The sequence below is a fragment of the Anomalospiza imberbis genome, chromosome 12 (assembly GCF_031753505.1).
Source record: "Anomalospiza imberbis isolate Cuckoo-Finch-1a 21T00152 chromosome 12, ASM3175350v1, whole genome shotgun sequence".
In the NCBI taxonomy this organism is placed as follows: Eukaryota; Metazoa; Chordata; class Aves; order Passeriformes; family Viduidae; genus Anomalospiza; species Anomalospiza imberbis.
Window position 1 is genome coordinate 1888851 of NC_089692.1, and position 15427 is coordinate 1904277.

The 15427-nt window shown below is 44.9% G+C and overlaps 2 protein-coding genes across 2 annotated transcripts; one reads left to right on the forward strand and one right to left on the reverse strand.

Annotated features, from left to right (window-relative positions):
* Window positions 1-446: 446 nt before the first annotated feature.
* Window positions 447-2705, reverse strand: CIAO2B (cytosolic iron-sulfur assembly component 2B). The gene is made up of 5 exons (XM_068202457.1): window positions 2532-2705; window positions 2375-2452; window positions 1648-1773; window positions 1130-1175; window positions 447-666 (listed from the first exon to the last, which is right to left on the reverse strand). The coding sequence occupies exons 1-5, from the start codon at window positions 2670-2672 to the stop codon at window positions 569-571; spliced, it is 489 nt and encodes a 162-aa protein (XP_068058558.1). The 5' UTR covers window positions 2673-2705; the 3' UTR covers window positions 447-568.
* A 2451-nt stretch (window positions 2706-5156) lies between these two features.
* On the forward strand, window positions 5157-14750 carry CES2 (carboxylesterase 2). The gene is made up of 13 exons (XM_068202471.1): window positions 5157-5298; window positions 5808-6012; window positions 6329-6467; window positions 6729-6862; window positions 7334-7487; window positions 7728-7829; window positions 8683-8781; window positions 9252-9392; window positions 10611-10691; window positions 11513-11660; window positions 12276-12425; window positions 14127-14199; window positions 14310-14750. Exons 1-13 carry the CDS (start codon window positions 5223-5225, stop codon window positions 14497-14499), a joined length of 1692 nt encoding a protein of 563 aa, XP_068058572.1. The 5' UTR covers window positions 5157-5222; the 3' UTR covers window positions 14500-14750.
* Window positions 14751-15427: the final 677 nt, after the last annotated feature.

Sequence of the window (15427 nt, forward strand, 5' to 3'; positions counted from 1 at the left end):
AAAATAAATCACGTTTTACACAGGCCTAAAGAGCCCTCCACATTTGGCTAATCTAAGATAATTAAAATCAGACATGTGGTTTGGAAGTGTGGACACTTACTGCTAGATGTCCTCCAACTCTGCACACACCAGCTTGTACAACTTGTGATGTCTGAAAGTGAAACTGTATTAACAGTCTGAAACTGTCACAGGAATGTAAAGATTTTAACTAAAAGCTACCTTGGTGTACTTGTGAAGTGCAGCGTGCAAAATCCACTTCTAAAATGCAGCTTATAACTTATTTTTAGTAGTGAGAAACCAGTTAAAAACAGGATGAAAAAAATGATTAATGGAAAACTGTAACTATGCAATGATTCATACAATTAAAAAGCCAAGTTTTATTATATTTTTGTAGCTGTCTGTAAGCTAACTCCCCACACAGTATTTTTTAAAAGAGCAAAGAAACATTTCCTCAAGAGAATTTAAGTGATTTTATTGTGCTCACAGTTTTATGTAAATTGTAATATCACCACATATATACAAAGTTAGTTTAGTAGATCAGAACACCAATGATTTCCTCACCAAGCAATTACGACCGAGCAGACAAACACTGATTGACCACTTCCAGCAGGTGAGAGTTTTCCAAAGCAGCTGCCACACGTTCCTTATCAGCGAGCTGTTTATTAACTGTGCAGGAAAAAACCCACCAGGAACCAGTCAGGACACTGGGACTCCATGTCTTCACGCTGAGCCACATCATGCCAGTTTTCATGGTGCTGCAGTGTGGGGATGCCCAGGGCAGCCCGGAGCTGCTGTCTCAGGGCAGAGCCTCTCTGTCACAGCAGCTGTGCAGGAGCTGCTCCACAGGGGTGACACAAAAATCCCTGTGTCCTCCCCTGTTCTGAGTGCTCAGGCAAATCATCAGTGAGTGTCTGAGAGCACAGGCTGCCTGAGCAGACGTTTACAGAACACTGCAGCACAATCTAAGTGACACTCCATGCTCCTGTTGTGGAACATCCCCCAGAATCTGACGCACAGAAAGCCCCAGACGCTGAGCAGCTGCTCTGCAGCTGTGGGAATCTCTCTCCTCGCTGATTTTCAAGATTAAAACAAATATGAAGACCACACAAGAGAGAAGTAAAAGCCTTACCTGCGTGCTCAGAGACATGTGTTCCTGGTGTTATATGAACATCCAGCTGAAATAGCAGCACGAAAGAAACAGGGGATGAGTTCAACAAAACACTGGAAGATTAAGTTCAAACTAATAAAAATGAAATAGTAACAAAAGAAGAGGGAAAGGACATTCCTGCCACTAACAGTTACTCTATATAACCGAATAAAACAGAAGTGTAAAACTGCAGAGTATTCTGCATTTGCACACGCTTAGACCCGCTTCAGCCAAGGGGGAGAGCTCCCCTCGTGCTGTGCTGCAGAGCACTGCAGGGATTCCCCTCAGAACCCCCTGCCCCTGACAACAGCGCCGGGGCCTGGACAACCCCCGGAGCTGTGCGCTGCTACTTCACCCACTGCCCTCTGCTCCCTGCAGCTCCCTCCCGCGAAAAATGCAAAAACCTCTAGGTATTTCTCACTGCAAGATGCTTTTTTTTTTTTTGCCTTTTAAAAAAATGTTTCCAAACACAACCCCGCTCTTTTGCTTTGACTGCTCACCTTGAATCTCTCGGGCAGAGAGCGGAGCAGCTTGACCTTGATGGAGAGGCCGATGAGGGTGGCCATGCTGCAGTGCGGGATGGTGGGGGTGAACTCCACCGACACCGTGCTCTCGGCATCGCTCACCTGCGGGCACCCAGAGCACCTGAGCCCCGCACGGCGGCTCGCTGCCCCCGGCCAGTGCTATGCTCAGGTGCTACTGTGAATACAGTCAGATACTGCAAAGTACTAGAAATCCATTTCAATATTGTAAGTTATTAATATACTGTGTTAGATATATTCAGTATTATATTAAATATGAGATTGTAATCTTATAATATTATATTATAAAATATTATTAATATTAATTTATAATATTTATAATTATTTATTACACCATATTATTAAATATTGTAATTATTATGATAATCCTAATATTATTAGAGTTATAACTGTTCTAAATGCATTTAAATATTATATATTTAAATATTATTTATCTATTATATCTTCAAGTATATTATTTATATTATATTATAATATAATATTATTACATTTTATATTATATTATATTATATTATATTATATTATATTATATTATATTATATTATTACAATATATTACAATATTATATTATGATATTATGATATTATGATATTATATTATATTATATTATATTATATTATATTATATTATATTTATATATTATATTATCGGACGGCTGAGGCAGCCCATCCCGGCGGGATCTCACTTTCACTCGCACTTGCTCGACGACGTTCAGCTCCTCCAGGGTGAGCGGGTGCTCGGGGTCATTGATGGAGCGGATGAGATGTGCGGGTTAAGGAAAGCGGCGCTGCCCGGCCCGGCCCGCCCCGCCCGCCCGGCCCTGCCCGCCGCTCCCGCAGGATATCGAAGATCTCCCGGTCGTCGATGGCGTCGGGCAGCTCGTCGTCCTCCTCGCGGGCGGTCACGGGGCGCTCCCCGGAGCGGCGGTAGATGAGGGGGTTCGCGTTCTCCAGCGGAGCCGCGCCCGGGCCCGGGCCCACCATGGCAGCGGCGGCGGCAGCGGCGGCAGCGCCCGCCCCGGAACCAGCCCGGAGCGCGATCGGCGCCGCACCGCGCGGGCCCGGGCCGGGAGCGGGGCGGGCCCGGCTCCTCGAGCGCCTCCCGGAGCCGGGCGGCGCTGCTGCCCTTCCCCGGAGCCGGGCGGCGCTGCGGCCCTTCCCCGGAGCCGGGCGGCGCTGCGGCGCTTCCCCGGAGCCGGGCGGCGCTACTCCCCTTCCCCGGAGCCGGGCGGCGCTGCGGCCCTTCCCCGGAGCCGGGCGGCGCTGGTGCGCTTCCCCGGAGCCGGGCGGCGCTGCGGCCCTTCCCCGGAGCCGGGCGGCGCTGCGGCGCTTCCCCGGAGCCGGGCGGCGCTGCGGCCCTTCCCCGGAGCCGGGCGGCGCTGCGGCGCTTCCCCGGAGCCGGGCGGCGCTGCGGCCCTTCCCCGGAGCCGGGCGGCGCTGCGGCCCTTCCCCGGAGCCGGGCGGCGCTGCGGCCCTTCCCCGGAGCCGGGCGCTGCGGCGCTTCCCCGGAGCCGGGCGGCGCTGCGGCCCTTCCCCGGAGCCGGGCGCTGCGGCGCTTCCCCGGAGCCGGGCGGCGCTGCTCCCCTTCCCCGGAGCCGGGCGGCGCTGCTCCCCTTCCCCGGAGCCGGGCGGCGCTGCGGCCCTTCCCCGGAGCCGGGCGGCGCTGCTGCGCTTCCCCGGAGCCGGGCGGCGCTGCGGCCCTTCCCCGGAGCCGGGCGGCGCTGCGGCCCTTCCCCGGAGCCGGGCGCTGCGGCGCTTCCCCGGAGCCGGGCGGCGCTGCTCCCCTTCCCCGGAGCCGGGCGGCGCTGCTCCCCTTCCCCGGAGCCGGGCGGCGCTGCGGCCCTTCCCCGGAGCCGGGCGGCGCTGCTGCGCTTCCCCGGAGCCGGGCGGCGCTGCTCCCCTTCCCCGGAGCTCGGATCGGACGGAGCAGCAGGCTGGACGCGCACGGAGTCGAAGGCGCAGTGTCCGCCAGGGCTCCGGGCTGGGCCTGGCGCTGCCAAGGATGCTCCGACGCAAGTTGTTCATCTCATCTGTTCCCTGCTTTGAAAAGTCAAACAAAAGAACCCCACGCAAATTTAAACTGGAGTGGCAGAGTGTAGCAATGGCACCCCTCTAAAAGGAGATTAAGGCAAGTATTAAGTATTTGGATTTGGTTTTCTATTATTACTTTTTAGTTATGTGTAATCTCTCGTCCCGGTTGTTGAGGGACGGAGGGCGGATTAGGGGTTTTTGTTGCTTTGTTTTGCTCGTCGTGGCGTTTTGGTGATACTTTTGTTGTTTTAAGGGGGTTTTAAAGAAGTTTACAGTGCGGAAGCTCTGGAGTCTGTTCGCACTTGCCCTGTTCTCTCAGCCGCTGGCACTGACAGTGCGGTTGGCGCTCCTGCTGCGGCTGCCGGGCGGCGCTGGGCCATTGCCGGGACCGCGAACGCGCGGTGGAGGCGACCGGGGCCGTATCGATAACCAGGGGCCGTATCGATAATCAGTCCGGGGCCGTATCGATAACCAGGGGCCGTATCGATAATCAGTCCGGGGCTGTGCCGGTGATCAGGGGATGTATCGATAATCACTCAGGGGCTGTGCCGGTGATCAGAGGCTGTATCGATAATCAATCAGGAGCTGTATCGATAATCAATCAGCAGCTGTGCCGGCTCTCGGGCTGTATGGATAATCAATCAGTCAGCAGCTGTGCCGGCTCTCGGGCTGTATGGATAATCAATCAGTCAGCAGCTGTGCCGGCTCTCGGGCTGTATGGATAATCAATCAGGAGCTGTATCGATAATCAATCAGCAGCTGTGCCGGCTCTCGGGCTGTATGGATAATCAATCAGGAGCTATGGATAATCAGTCCGGGGCTGTGCCGGCTCTCGGGCTGTATGGATAATCAGTCAGGAGCTGTATCGATAATCAATCAGCAGCTGTGCCGGCTGTCGGGCTGTATGGATAATCAGTCAGGAGCTGTATCGATAATCAATCAGCAGCTGTGCCGGCTCTCGGGCTGTATGGATAATCAGTCAGGAGCTGTATCGATAATCAGTCCGGGGCTGTGCCGGCTCTCGGGCTGTATGGATAATCAATCAGGAGCTGTATCGATAATCAGTTCGGGGCTGTGCCGGCTCTCGGGCTGTATGGATAATCAATCAGGAGCTGTATCGATAATCAATCAGCAGCTGTGCCGGCTCTCGGGCTGTATGGATAATCAATCAGGAGCTGTATCGATAATCAATCAGCAGCTGTGCCGGCTCTCGGGCTGTATGGATAATCAATCAGGAGCTGTATCGATAATCAGTCCGGGGCTGTGCCGGCTCTCGGGCTGTATGGATAATCAATCAGGAGCTGTATCGATAATCAATCAGCAGCTGTGCCGGCTCTCGGGCTGTGTCACTCTCCTGTTTGCATTCGGCGCTCTGGAGGCGTTCCCTGCAGGTCACACTCGCAGCCCAGCCGCGCTCCGTGCCCCGAGTGCCCTGGGACCTTTGTCCCTTTCTGCTCCGCATAAAAGCGGAGAGAGTCCCCGGGAGCCCGACCGGGGGTGAAAATGTCTCCTGCGAGCCCGGCCGCGTCGCTTTGCGCCTTGTTTTGTAGCGCGGCGTTCCTCGTGTGCGGGGCAGAAGGTGAGCCCCGCGACTCCTTGTTGTTGCTGCTGCTGCTGGGGAAGCCACTGCACCAACTTCCAGTGATTTTTACAAAGGCGGTGTGTGCTTTGGTTACCAGTCTGCAAAAATGCCTTCATGATGCAAAAATTACTGATTTGCAGATGATTTAATGAAAATAAAGTTTTCTGTCCTTTTTAAAAAGTAGAGAGGAGCAACATTTCTGAATTCTCCGAACAAAATATTTTTAAGATCTTGTTGAATGATAAATTTAGGAAATGTTAATGGTTTTGCTGTTTGCTCTGAAATTTGCTCTTGCATGGTAACAATATCCTGCCCTACATGGCTCCAGGTGTAACTGGCAGGGAGTGTCTGTCACTGCACCAAAGGAAAATGGAACAAAATTGAAAGGAATAAACTGAAATGTTCTAAATTAAACACTCAGTTAAAAATACTTAATGGAAAAGTCTGTGAGGTAATTATGAAGATGTAATTTAATTTATTATTTTTTTATCTTTTGTGTTACTTAGGTCAGAGTGGTGCTGAGCCAGAAGTGACTATTGCACTCGGACGGCTCAAAGGAACACAGACAAGCGTGAAGGGCACAGACAAGCTTGTAAATGTTTTCCTTGGAATTCCTTTTGCAAAAGCCCCTCTTGGATCCTTGAGGTTTTCTCCACCTGAACCACCTGAACCCTGGACTGGTGTGAGAGATGCAACTTCTTACCCACCGCTGTGAGAGCAGTTCCTTTGTGGCCAGAACCTGCCCGTGCTGGTCAGAGCTGTGTTTATTGGGGTGCAGAGGCCTGCTTCTGCTGAGGACGTGATATTTGGGGGTGGATACACTGCCAGTACTGGAGTATTTCTAGTACAGGTGTGGAGATGTGCTTTTACAGGCTGCACCTCTCACTGATTATAGATAACACAAAATTCAAGCACCCTGTGGGGATTCAGCTGGGGGCAAAAGAAATTGCTTTCTTTGTCATTGTTACCTTGATGCTATTGCAGGTTTAGTACTAATAATTGTGCTTTTTTTTTTTTTTTTGTGAAGCTGTCCTCAAGATCTGTCCCTGCTGAAAACAGCTGAAAAAAACTTTAAAGAAAAGCACCTTGCATTCCAAACTTCTGAGGACTGTTTGTATCTCAGTGTTTACAGCCCTGCTGGCTCAAGCAAGAAGGACAAGTTACCTGTATGTAAACCATTGAACAAACTTGTGTTTTATAAAGCTTGCAAGTAATGATTGCTCCTAAGAGACTTAATTGCTTTTGAAAATGTGATGCTGCATAAGCAGAAATAATATTAGCATGTAAAATTCCAAGACCACCAATCTGAAATTCAGCAGCCATCGTGCTTCAGTGATTTGGTGTTCCTAATTCTCTGACATTCTCCTTTTTCAAGTGAAATCTGCAAACCAGTGCATAAAGGTGTGTCTCACCCTTTTGTTTCCAAGGTAATGGTGTGGATCCATGGAGGCAATTTTATATTTGGTGGTGCTGCTCGGTATGATGGCTCTGCACTGTCAGCCTACGAGAATGTTGTGGTGGTATTAATTCAGTACAGACTGGGACTCCTTGGTTACTTCAAGTGAGAACACCTATTTCACTTTTTACAAAGTACTTGCTGTCATGTTTAAAGCATGGGTAGTTCTGTTTGCCAAATGTGCTGAACTTCTATATCAGCTTCCCACTGTTAGAGTGGTTTAAATGTACAAAATTCACTGACATCAGGACTTCAGAACACCAAGAAATGTCTGTACATGCCATCTGCATGGTCGTGTGATGGCAGCCTGCTATCAGATCATAGCTGGGCTTATTTGGTGCTGGACAGGATGCTTGTTCTGGCCTTTGCTTCCATCCTCTGCTGTGTAAAGCAAAAACTCAGGTAGAGCAAAGGCCAGGGATCTACCTGGGTGAGCAGAGAGTGGAGGGAGTCAGGGGCTGAGGTGTGACCGTGAGGAGCTGTAGGTCACTTTGCACCAAACACAGGTTGCTGAGCTGGCCTCTGTTGTGGTACTGTCACTGCTGCTGAGGGGTGGCTCTGCTGCTTTCCTTTCAGCACTGGTGACGAGCACGCCCGCGGGAACTGGGCGTACCTGGATCAAGTTGCTGCTCTTCGGTGGGTCCAAGGAAATATTGAACACTTTGGTGGGGACCCAGCATCTGTCACTCTCTTTGGGATATCCGCAGGATCTTGCTCTGTTTTTGCACATGTAGGTATATAGTAGATAAAAATAAAAGTCTTTAAAAGCTTAATTAATGTAACATTTCATGCTTAATCTGGTTTTTGACAGTAAGTTTAACAGCACATTGGGCTAAATGTGGAGATTTAGCAAATAAAGATGTGTAATTCCCAACTGAATCCAGGAGGTTATAGACTATAACTAGCATAAAGTTGTAAGGTAAGGATGTTAATGTAGAATAAATACCTTTTGTTCTTCCCTCCTTTGCAGGTGCTATCTCCTTTATCTAAGGGTCTCTTTCATAAAGCAATATCAGAGAGTGGAATTCTAATTCCCCCCAGTAGAAATTTACATATTTCAACAGATCTTGAGGTAAGCTCATTTTTTTGCATTTTAAAGTCTTTATAGCCTAAAATAGACTTTTTCTAGGGATAGAAGGATACTAAATATCTATCTAGGATATATAAAGGATACTGAAGGATAAAGGATATATAAGGATACCTAAGGGATACGTCTATGTGATAATTTGTTTTAAAAAGAAAAGGGGAAAATGTCATTGTAAACTGTGCAACAAAGTTTATCCAGTTTATTGTTGCAGCACACCTGTTTAACTTTGGTCTGTTTGGTGTTGGAAATAGATTGGACAGCTGTATGATTGTAACAGCTTTGGGCTGACAAAGGCATTTTCAGTCACACAAATGCCAAGCTAGGCAAATGTCCATTTTTATATCCACTGTACTCTACACAGTAACTGTGACATTTATTATGGAAAGTTTAACAAGACTCCAGAAGAAGAATTCCATTTTTTATTGACCTACAGTCTTTTAGGGAGGGACTTTATGTGAAGTAAATTAATTAAATATAAAACAACAAAAAAACCCCAAACTTAAAATAAAATCACTTTCTATAAGTGCCTTTTAATATCTTTTCCTGTGATGGCAGATAGTATTAATGTAGATGTTTCTGCGTTTTCTTTCCTTATTTGGTTTATGCTACAAGCTTGTATTATCTCTACAGCAAAGTTTGAGAAGACAGTGAATGGAAATACAGCAAGAAAGAGAAGTACACCAGAATGATTTCACTTTGTGATCAAACTGTAGCATTTCTAGTAAAATAAAATACTCAAAGATCTATCAAGCTCACTTAAATTTGCCGCTAACAAGCTATTAACAGCAGTGTGTATAATGATTTTATAACAGTGCTTGTCTTTGTTGATAATTTTCAGAAAATTGCCAGTATATTCAAGTGTGAGACAAGCAGTTCCCTCTCCCTGCTGAACTGCTTGAGGAAGCAGGAAGCAGAGTTCATAGTCCTTAAAAGCAAGGTAGGTGAGGCTTGATGGCAACAGAACTTTTTAATGGCTCGCTTGCAAAACTTTAGCTCAGGCTCTGATCAGAGTTCATTGATGGTCCGTTCCAAAGTTGATTTTTCTTATCTTTTGAAAAAATACTCCCTAAATGTTGAAGTAATTTCACACGTCAGTTCTTTCTGGAAGTTTGGCAGTGTCACAGCACCTGTGAAGTTGTGAGCAAGGTCTGAGCATCCCTATGTTTTAATGTCAGAACAGCACAGGATCAGGAACCCATTACATTCCTCTACACCTTGACCCAGACAGGCCTGCATTTTATACTCCTGTGCCAAACTAAATTTATGTTACAGTAGCTGTAGATACTTGAATTTCTTAAAGCCCTTTTTTGCAATTCGGACATTTAATGTGGACATCTTACATGATTTGAAGGAAAGATTGGAATTACTATTAACAACTAATTTGATTTTTTTTTTCTCTTCCTTCAGGAAATCTCATTTCTACCCTTAGTTTTGGATGGAGTGTTTCTTCACAAGCCACCTGAAGAGATATTGGCTGGAAAAGAATTCAATGCAGTCCCATTCATGATAGGAGTCACCAACAATGAATTTGGCTGGAATATTAGATCGGTGATCTAATGTCTATTCTTTATTTTTAATGTGTTTCTAATGTTTGTGTTAAGTGATAGGACAAGTCTTTGCATTTTTGGAAATACATACAAGGTAAACATTGCTTGCATCATGGCTCTGCAGTGTCCCAGAACCACTGGATCACAAGAGGGTGAGAGAGGCTTCATCCTGCAGGTTAAACTGCATGGACACATCAATTGGAACATCAGTTTTGTACAGGGTTTTCTTATCCTACAATTGTAATCCCTCATCCAGGCAGAGAGAGGAAAAAGAATGCAACAATCAAGGAGTTATTACTGAAAGGCAAATAAAGCCAATCCTTTCCCCCACAAGGCTCAGTAGTCAGGGTTGATACACAGTGTGCTTAAAAATGTGCCACTGATCACCTAGACCAGCTTCCCCCTGGTATCATTACCACCCTGCAGAAAGAGCTTTCATTTGAAAATCTCATCTGGGGCAGAGTGAGGGACAATGCAGGTGTCCAGCCCATTCTCCTTTCTCATGAGAACTCAATGGGTTACTCTAAAACATGAGCAAATGCTCTCAGAGCACAAAAACTGCAGGAGATGGATTTGTGTCCTCTCCTTTCTTATCCCTTTCTTTTATTTCCTAAATATTCAGGTTCCTTTGTGTAGTACCAAGCGTTTGTTCTGAATCTATGAAGCAACTATCTCTGGTTGTAAGTCCCAGAAGAACAATGCAAAGTGAAATCTGTTTGAATTTATTTTGCAGACAGAAGAGTTGTTTTATGTAATGCTGTTAAAGAGCATTAAAAAGAGGAAGAACACTGCATTATTCTTATTTCAAAGGGCTCAAACAATTGGACTAGAGACAGACTGCCAGTGACTTTTAAGATCTCCCCCAACAGAATGAAAATAAGCCTGTGAGACAGAAGCAGCTTTTTGCTTCAACTCTGCTCTCATGTTTTCTAGTTTTACAAGTTTCTTAATGTTGATTTAAGGATAAACTATGTATTAGGAGTGGTTTATGTAGAAACCTTCACCTAGACAACATTTATTGCAATAAATACAAGCTTTTCAAGACAGCTGCTGCATTTTGCTGCACTTTTGCATATGATATGATGCTTTAAAAATAAACACCAGTAGTAAGAATTAATGGAATAATGTAGTTTCAATGTTGAAAATAATGGAGACATTGAAAGGTATGCTAATAACTAATGCTAATAACATTGGGGTTTTTTTTTTTTCCTCTGTACAGACATCAAAAATGACAAGTTTGAGGGAAATAGGAGATAGAAAATCAATTGCCTCAACTGTGGAGGTTTTTCTACCAATGATTGTAAGTACTGCTGCACTAATCTAATTTGAGATGTGAATTTTCTTTTTCATGTATGGAACAGATTTGGGTCTCGCTGCTCGAGTCATAGTGTTACTGAGGGCTGAGGTCATGGTAGGCTTTGGGGGATAATCCCAGCAAAGTTGACAGGACTAGGGTGTATGGAATTACACAGAAATAGGATTGATTCAGGCCTGGGATTTGGGAAAATGCCTTTTTCATTCTAGACCTCAAACAATACTTTTGTCTTGCATATTTGTGGGATTACTGCAATAGCTTCCCTAATGTTAAGGTATTGCATGGCTAATCTCCTGCTTAGGGAGTTTCAAGGTGTATTTTTCAGTATGTTTACATTAAATGTAGCTTTTAAAGTAGTTACTTTGCACTCCTAGTTTTGGGGTTCATCTTTCAAGCAGCAAATTCTAACCCTGAAAATTTACACTGTGTTTGGAGATCCCATTGGTTATGTCCTCTTGTCTAATGGTCCATAAAACTTTTAAGGACTGAGAATTTACCTTTGTGATTCCCATCTCTCTTCTCCTGACGAAAACAGAAGCTGAAGATATTGTCAGGATAAATTGCTGGATCTACACTTATTCCTGTAGAGTTTTAACCCGTATAAATCTGGTGCAAATTTCACCTGAGGTGGTTGGTTTGTTTGGTATTTTTTGCCTACAAAAAGCATGAATAGGTTTTGTTTCCCATCAACATGGGTTCTGTCCTGGACATTTGTGCCTTTGCAGAATCTCTGAAGTTTAAAAGATGGCAATTTTAGCTACTAATTCAGACAGTGATTGTTTGTCTGCTTGTTTCTTGTCTCTTAGGATGTACCCTCAGATTTTCTGCCCAAGATCTTAGATGAATATCTGGGAGACACAGAGGACCCTGCAGAGCTACGGGATGGATTCCTGGACCTGCTGGGGGACATGGCAATTGTCATGCCAGCCATTAAAGCACTGAATTATCACAGGGGTAAGCTGATCAACAGCAGTGGGACACTCAAACCTCCTGCTGCAGGCTGGATCAAATGATGCAGACACAAATCCTGTCATATGTAGGCAGCCCTTCTTGAGAGTCCCACTGGGAACATTAGGAATGATACAGGTCTGCAGGGTTGTGTACAGTCCCTTATCTCTGTGTAAGTGTGCTCATAATCACAATATATTGAGAGCAGAGCATGGTAACACAGGTAAATATTTGCTAACTGAATTATACAGGCTTAAAAATTAAAACATATCAAAGCAACCTTTGTCCTTTGGCCCATGGCTGCTTGGGAAGTCAGCAGCTCTGTGGTCTGTAAATTTTCTGGTGTGTAGGTGTAGACAAGCCATGCCATGATACTCAAAAGTGGAAATAATTTGATATTTTGTTTTCTGTACATTATCTTAGGGTGGATCTTCCAATTTGTTGTTTTTGTGCAAGTGCTGAGTTCTTAATTTTGCATCAAAAGTACATATTTGAATGTAACAATTACACTAGAAATGTGCCCAGTAAAAAGCTTATTTTTTAAAGAAGTATTTTGAACAGCTGATGACAGCTGGAGTTTATGTATCTCTCCTGTAACTCCCTATATGTTATGTCTTGCAGAGTCTGGAGCTCCTACGTACTTCTTTGAGTTCCAGCACCGGGCCAGTGCATACTGGGATAGCAAACCCGACTATGTGAAGGCTGACCATGGGGATGAAGTTGGTTTTGTCTTTGGGGGGCCATTCCTGGCTGGGGACATCCAGCTCCGCAGTAAGGAACAGACACCATTCACTCATGAATGAGTCCTGTAACCCTGGCATTTTTCTATTCCTTGTTTTATTCATTTTCATCAGATTAAGGTGCATATAATGGCAGTGAGACCAAGCCATAACCCTTTCTCCTGGCAGAATTGGTTTTATGCATTTAACCATCTTCTCCGTCTTTGCTCCTTTACAGTTTGCTTGGTCTGAACTACAGTGAGTTCCACGTCTTGTCAGCGATTCAGCAAATAGGATATTTGCTAGAAAATTCACTGCCATTATTCCAGCACTGTGCATGAATTTGCCAAATGGCTTTGGCTGAAAATGAAATTGAAGGAAAGGTCAATTAAACTTCCAGAGTGCTTGGGAAGAGGAAATCCAGGATCTCTACTTTTCCTGAGGAGTTTAGGCCAGTGTCTCCTCCTTTCAGGAAATCCCACGGGTTGCCAGGCTCCAAAGAATGGGGGACTTGGTTTCTTTTGCAGGAAATGATTCCAGCTGTATTCAGAGCAAGGCTTGGAATTCCAGTGTTTCATTTTCTGTGTGAGGATCTAATGGTTAGGTCTGTTTTGCCTTACCAGAGCCTTTTTCTTTTCTTGAGCATTTATTCAAATGAAACCAGTCCACTGAGGGAGGATTAAGGGTGTACTCCCAAAATTTCCAAGGGATTCTGGAAATTCCTTCTGGCAGAATCCCACATTGTTATATTCCTAATGAATCTGCCAATCACTGAACAGTTAAGAAACATGATGCCACTTCCTACGGAACATTATTAATCCAGCAATATCTTTTCCTTACGTGTGCCTAAGACAGTAATACTCAGCATGAAGTATTTTCTTTCCTGTGGAACAGATTAGGAACAGTTCTTATTTTGACAGAGACACAAAAATTCTGCTTATTTTAAGTGAATTCACTATTTTTTTCTGCTTTTACTTTTGTGATTTGCACAGTAGTTCATAGTCTGGTCAAAGCCTACATAAGTGAAAGTATTTCCTTTTACTTCATTGAACTTTGGAGCTATCCTCTGTTGCAAAGTCCTTTGTTAATCTGCTACCAGAGCCTTTTTCTTTTCCTCTTTTTTTTTTAAACTTTCATACCTTTGGCACTAGGATACACTGAACAGCTCTTTTCCTCTTTGCCTGAATTTATCAAGGGCTTTAAGATACCAAACATTTTTCGTAGTGTATTGAGATGCATTTATAATTAAAAACACACAGGAACTGAAATAATGCTCACCTGGTGATACAGTGAGCTTATGTGTAACTGCATTTAAAGAAATACTCTTGAAGTGCTGGGAAATGGAGTGCACCATCTTGTGTGAGAATGAAGAAATCTTTGCCTAGTCATGCTCTGAATAACAAGGAGAATTTCAGTCCCACAAAACTAGAATGGGATCCAGAAAACAAAGCCACGTGGCCCATTCCTGGAGTTGTACTGGGATGCAGGACACATAGGGGTTTTTTGTCCTGCTCTGATTTCCTGGAAGGTTACAGGCACATCACCTTATTTCCTTGTTTCCAAATTCCCTGATTTCTACAGTAGGGTGATGATGCAAGTCATTGATGAGGAGTGCTGAAATCCCCTGATGCTTGCTGTAGTAGTGATGTTGGCCAGTGGTGTGTTTCTGTTGCAATTGCCAAACTGTTACAGCATATTCACAATGTCCTGATTTCTGCCACACAGAGTAACTATTCTGTATTTTGTCTTCCAGGTGAAGTTACAGAGGAAGAGAAGACCCTCAGCAGAACTCTAATGAAGTACTGGGCTAACTTTGCTCGAAATGGGTAAGAATCATGAAATGCTTAACAGGCATGGCTGCTTTGCACTGACTCCATGTGACTGAATTCCCCTGTGACTGAAAAGGGCACTCACTCTTTTTTCCTCTTGCTTACAGAAATCCTAATGGAGAGGGTCTGGTTGAATGGCCATCTTACAACCTAAATGAAGAATACTTGCAGATAAATCTACAACAAAAGAAAGACAGAAAGTTGAAAGAAAAGAAGGTAGAATTCTGGAAAAAAGTAATCCTTGAAAAGGCAAATAACAAAAGCACGCAAAACAAGAAGTTTAAATTAGAGTTATAGTTTACAGTCTAAACATGCACATAATATGCAACTATTAGGATATTTTAAAAATTAATTGATGTATATTTGAGGCTCAAATTGCATTTCTCTCATCTTTTCTTCATCGTTGTCATACCTGCAATTATTCCAGTTTATCCTCACTTGTCAAATACAGCTACCAAATTTCCCCAATGCTCAGGTTCTTCTGACACTCCCCCATGACTGAAGACAGAATGTAGCAGCAACGTTGTTTTAATAAAGTGAAATCCATGTGTCAGAACCCAGAATGTCCCTTGGACACTCTTGGATGTTCCGGGCCCAGGTCAGAAGCATTTGAGACCCTGGAATGCAGCCACAGACCCCTGTGGCTTTGAACCTGATCCATGGAACAATTTACCAACCTTGCAGGAAGAACAAGAAATCACAAAAGTTTAGATATTATAGTAGAAGTAGTCACAAAGTGAGAGGAAGAAATTTTGAGTGCTGTACAGGGGGATTTTAGGCCTTGTACAGAGGGGTCTGAGTTTTGTACATGGGGGTCAGAAGTTCTAAGATGGAGGGATTTGGGTGTGCCCTGTCCTCTTTCTTTCTCCTTCCTAACCTCCATGTTCTTGGTGATGTTGGCACTCACAGATTGGTTTAGAGTAGAAAGTCACTGTTCAATGTAGGTGATGGGCATTGGGGGAAAACTGTAAACATCTAATACGTAATATATGATATAAAAGAGGGCACCAGCCCCCTGGGTGTCGGAGTGTGCCTTTGCCTGACTGCTGAACGGACTGCAGCAGCTCAGGGAGAAATCTTTTAGATAACATACAATAAACTACCTTGAGACCGGACGACTGATGACTGCTGAGTCTTTCTTTGGAAGCTCGGGTTGGAGGGGAGACTTTTCTACCTTTCCGGCTCACCCCAACCGGGGGTGAGTTCCTATACAATGAAGACCCAG

What these genes read in the sequence shown, in the direction of transcription:
- CIAO2B (XM_068202457.1), bottom strand. Translation starts at nt 2,672, where the DNA reads ATGGTGGGCCCGGGCCCGGGCGCGGCTCCGCTGGAGAACGCGAACCCC. An exon ending in ACGACCGGGAGATCTTCGAT is followed by an intron (nt 2,453 to 2,531) that starts ATCCTGCGGGAG and finishes TAACCCGCACAT; the next exon opens with CTCATCCGCTCCATCAATGA. An exon ending in CTCTGCCCGAGAGATTCAAG is followed by an intron (nt 1,176 to 1,647) that starts GTGAGCAGTCAA and finishes CTGCTATTTCAG; the next exon opens with CTGGATGTTCATATAACACC.
- CES2 (XM_068202471.1), top strand. Translation starts at nt 5,223, where the DNA reads ATGTCTCCTGCGAGCCCGGCCGCGTCGCTTTGCGCCTTGTTTTGTAGC. An exon ending in CCTCGTGTGCGGGGCAGAAG is followed by an intron (nt 5,299 to 5,807) that starts GTGAGCCCCGCG and finishes TGTGTTACTTAG; the next exon opens with GTCAGAGTGGTGCTGAGCCA. An exon ending in TGGGGACATCCAGCTCCGCA is followed by an intron (nt 12,426 to 14,126) that starts GTAAGGAACAGA and finishes TTTGTCTTCCAG; the next exon opens with GTGAAGTTACAGAGGAAGAG.